Source organism: Hypanus sabinus, chromosome 7, assembly GCF_030144855.1.
Source record: "Hypanus sabinus isolate sHypSab1 chromosome 7, sHypSab1.hap1, whole genome shotgun sequence".
NCBI classification, from domain to species: domain Eukaryota; kingdom Metazoa; phylum Chordata; class Chondrichthyes; order Myliobatiformes; family Dasyatidae; genus Hypanus; species Hypanus sabinus.
This window is the reverse complement of record NC_082712.1, coordinates 39750870-39755233: the sequence shown is the minus strand read 5'-3', so window position 1 is coordinate 39755233 and position 4364 is coordinate 39750870. Positions and strand designations below refer to the sequence as shown.

The window sequence follows — 4364 nt, the reverse complement described above, 5'->3', positions numbered from 1 at the left end:
GCCGCCAGACAAAGAGAAGAGGCTGCCAGAGAAGCCGAAATCCAGAAAGAAAGAGCCGCCAGAGAAGCCGAAGAGGCTGCCAGACAAAGAGAAGAGGCTGCCAGAGAAGCCGAAACCCAGTTGGAAATTACAAAAATATCGACAGAGTTGCATGTGCTGCAGCTAGAAAGAGAAGGAGAAGCTGCCATGGTGGAAGCAGAGTACATAGAAGAAGCTGAAGGGTCGCGTGATCTGACCGAAACAAGTTCTGCTTTAGAAAGGACCAGACTGGAATGCACGAGCGACTATGTACAATATCAAGCAGACAGGCAGGCCCGTCTCCCCTCTCCATACCTATTCGATAACTTCCCCAGCTACGAGGAAGAGAATTTACCCTCGCGGCCCCGCGATGAAGTCAAGAATGAAAGAGCTGACAACCGATATACTTTGACACCAAAGTTACAAAGTTCGATGCGAAGAGACGCGGAGGTTGAATCCAGGATGGCAAATTCCATGAGAAACGTGCGTTCTCAGTCATATAGGCGTCAACGTACTTCTCCAGCCCGCATGCCGCTTGCAGCCGATCCCACGCTGCAGTATTTAGCACGACGGGATCTCGTCACTTCGGGACTGTACCAGTTTGACGATAAACCCGAAAATTACCGTGCATGGTACTCCACATTCACCAACGTGATTGACGGGATCCAGCTCAGTGCAACCCAAAGGTTGGACCTTATGGCGAAATGGCTGGGGAAAGAATCACGCGACCAGGTGAGACGCATGCGTTCAGTGTACATCAACAAACCTGAGCTAGCCTTAAGCGAAGCGTGGGAGAGACTTTGGGAGAGATATGGGGCCCCCGACATTATTGAAGCGGCACTATATCGACGTCTGGAAAACTTTCCTAAGGTGTCAGCCAAAGATCACTTTAAGTTAAGAGAATTCGGAGATTTACTCATGGAGATCCAAGGCGCCAAAGAAGATGGCTATTCAGCTGGTCTAGTATTCCTAGATACTCCATCCGGGATTAGACCAATTGTGGACAAACTTCCATTTGGGCTGCAGGACAAGTGGCTGACTGTTGCCTCAGAGTACAAGGAAGACCACGATGGTCGATTTCCTCCCTTTAAGCACCTCACTAGGTTTGTGTGCAAGGAGGCGAAGAGGCGAAACGACCCTAGCCTTGTAGGTCCAGGAAGCAGTTCGATTTACACCAAGCCAGGCAGATCCGTTTCGAATGTTTTCAACATTGATAAACCCGTGTCAGTGCTCAAGACCGAAGCCCTTACAACTAACAACGACCCTGGCAAGTATTGTCCATTGCATAACAAACCTCACCCCCTGAAAGCATGCAGAATGTTTAGGGAAAAACCCCTTGAAGAGAGGACGGCTCTTCTCAAGGAGAAAAGAATATGTTTTAGATGCTGTTCCTCAACCTCTCACCTCGCCAGAGAGTGTACGATCGCCGTGAAGTGTCCGGAATGTGGCAGCCCAGATCACGTCGAGGCCATGCATCCCGACCTGTCACCACAAACCGAGAGCGCTCCTTCACCCCCACAACAGGACGGCGGGGAGGGAGAGGCTCACTCTAGGTCAATAGCTGTCAGCACGAACTGTACAGAAGTTTGCGGTCAAGCTCAGTCAAGTCGTTCTTGTTCCAAGATCTGCCTCACTAAGGTGTACCCTAAAGGAGCCAAAGACAAGGCCATCAAAGCCTATGTGATTCTGGATGATCAGAGCAATCGTTCACTAGTCAGTCCAGAGTTCTTTAAATTGTTCAACATTGAGAGTGAGCGGTTCCCATACTACCTCAAAACTTGCTCAGGCAACATGGAAACCCAAGGAAGGAAGGCAGAAGGCATCCAGATCGAGTCCCTGGATGGTAAAGTCGTCATCTGTCTCCCTCCGCTCTTAGAGTGCAATGAAATCATGAATAACCGCGCTGGGATCCCGACACCAAGTGCGGTGCTACACCAGCCGCATCTCCACCACATCGCCAAACACATCCCAGAACTGGATCCGAAAGCGGAAATACTCCTGCTATTAGGAAGAGATGTTATCCAGGTACACAAGGTTAGGCAGCAGATCAATGGACCACTCAACGCCCCCTTCGCGCAACGTCTGGATCTGGGCTGGGTGGTGATAGGAGAGGTGCGTCTCGGTGACGTACACAAACCGATGGTTAACACACTCAAGACCAATGTGCTAGAGAGTGGCCGCCATTCAATCTTTCAACCCTGCCCGAGTGTCCCGTGCATCAAGGAAGCACAACAAGGCGTTAACAAGCGCGAGGCAAGCGACGAGTCGCTGGGCCAGTCAGTCTTCGCTCTAACGAAGTATGACAACAAACTTGCACAATCAGCTCAAGATACCATTTCTTTAAAAATCAAAGACACCAAGGTCTTCAGAGATGAAGCAAATAATGGGGTTGCCCCATTGCCAATCAGAGAACCACGCCAGCGCTCACCAGATAACAAAGAGCAGGCAGTCAAACGGTTCACGTCCTTACGGAAAACCTGGAAAAGGAAACCTGAGATACAGCAACGCACCCGATTGGCCCACGAGGTACTGTGCACCCTAATGGCAGAGGTCACAGCCATTATAAACGCACAATCATTCCTACCTGTGTCTTCTGACCCAGAAAACCCCTTTATACTTTCGCCATCAACGCTCCTTACGCAGAAGGCAGGAGCACCTCCTCCACCAGGAGACTTCTCAGACAAGGATTTGTACACAAAGCAATGGAGACAAGTCCAGGCTCTGGCAAATCAGTTCTGGTCCCGCTGGAGACAGAAATATCTACCCTCGTTGCAACAGAGACGAAAGTGGACAGAACCCCGCAGGAATCTTCAAGTTGGAGACTTAGTCCTGCTCAGGGACAAGCAAGTCGCTCGCAACAGCTGGCCAACGGCCAGAATCACTGCTACATTCCCTATCGGGGATGGACATGTCAGGAAGATCGAATTGAAGACTACCGACCAAGGCGATGTGAAAATTTACCAAGGGCCAGTTACAGAAGTTATTCTACTTCTACCCAATGACTGATTAAGAGACTAAGTTTTGTACTCTGCTCATTGTGACCTTACGAAGGTCAAGCGGGGAGTGTGCTGTCTTTACGACAGTTATTTAGTTTATAATATTTTCGCTTAGTGATTCATTCAATAGTATTTTCTAGTTAGAATTAGAAGTGTTTAAAGTATATTCATTGCATGTAAAATATATCGGCATGCGATGACGTCACATCCGGTTTCGCCGCGTCTTGTGGGAAAACACCGGTTTGAAATTAGCGCGAGGGTGGGGGCTTTCCACGAGGCTCACCTGAGCACAAGCAGTTTTGCAGGCATGAGAAATCACAGTGAGAGCAACGCTGTAAGTTAATAGATAATCGATATATTGAACTAAGATGTTAATGCTGATCCTGTTAGAGGTAACGACGGTAGATAATGTTTATGCTTTCGTTAGTTAAAGAGTCGCGGATAGTTTGCATGGAAGTGTATTTAAAGTAGTCAATGGAGCAGGTAAACTCTCCCTGTATACTGCACCTTAGTGTAATGTAGTTATAGTCACCTTTGCAAGTATTTACACTTGAAATGTGATATTAAGGAAGGAACAAATACTGTATCAATCTTGTATTGTTTTATCAACAGTTTTCACCATATGTTAATGTGAAGAGTGAACAGTAAATGGTTAATCTTACTGCGATCTGGTTTGCATTGGCTGTGGTTTATCCGGACGTTAAATTCGGCGTTTCGTTACACCCGAAGGAGAACGTTACATACACGTTCACCCGGAATTCAACATCCCACAGGTTCTCTCTCTCCCTGATAAGGGAGAAAGAGGTGTCTCCGTTTCACAGCGAGAGGGGAGACATAACAAACAACTTGCTGGTTTATGGTGTTAAAATGTGTGTTGTGTCATTTTTTCCGAGATCTGTGCCCAAAGATCTCAGGTCTCTGGGCACACAGCCTTAGATTTTCCATCTCCCATGACACACTGGTCTTCTGCCCGGACACTGAACTCCAATGCCACTGTCTCCAGAGCCATGAGATCTCGGCCCTCCAAAGGTGAGCAAAGCTCTTGGGCGGTGCCAGTTGTGAAACCCCGAGAGCGGGTCCCATTCCCGCAAAGAACCACAGTCAGCGTGTAAGGGTCAGGGTCTTCAAAAGAAAAATAGAGATATTAAAGATGGAAATAGAGCCGTTTCTGAAGATGCAAGCAGTCGCCTTTAGGTGCCATCATCCTCCTCCCCAGAATGCCACTGATATTAAACCTGACACCGATTCCTTAGTCTCCCCCAGAATGCAACAAATTCATCTCTGTCCACCTACTCTCCTGTGAAAACCAACGACTGCAGATGCTGAAGATCAGAAGTAAAAACAGAAAAT

At 48.0% G+C, this 4364-nt stretch overlaps 1 protein-coding gene across 1 annotated transcript; it reads left to right on the top strand.

Moving 5' to 3' along the window:
- Positions 1–661: 661 nt before the first annotated feature.
- LOC132396311 (uncharacterized) lies at positions 662–3757 on the top strand. The gene is made up of 2 exons (XM_059973831.1): positions 662–3348; positions 3627–3757. Exon 1 carries the CDS (start codon positions 715–717, stop codon positions 3022–3024), a length of 2310 nt encoding a protein of 769 aa, XP_059829814.1. The 5' UTR covers positions 662–714; the 3' UTR covers positions 3025–3348; positions 3627–3757.
- The last annotated feature ends 607 nt before the right edge of the window (positions 3758–4364 follow it).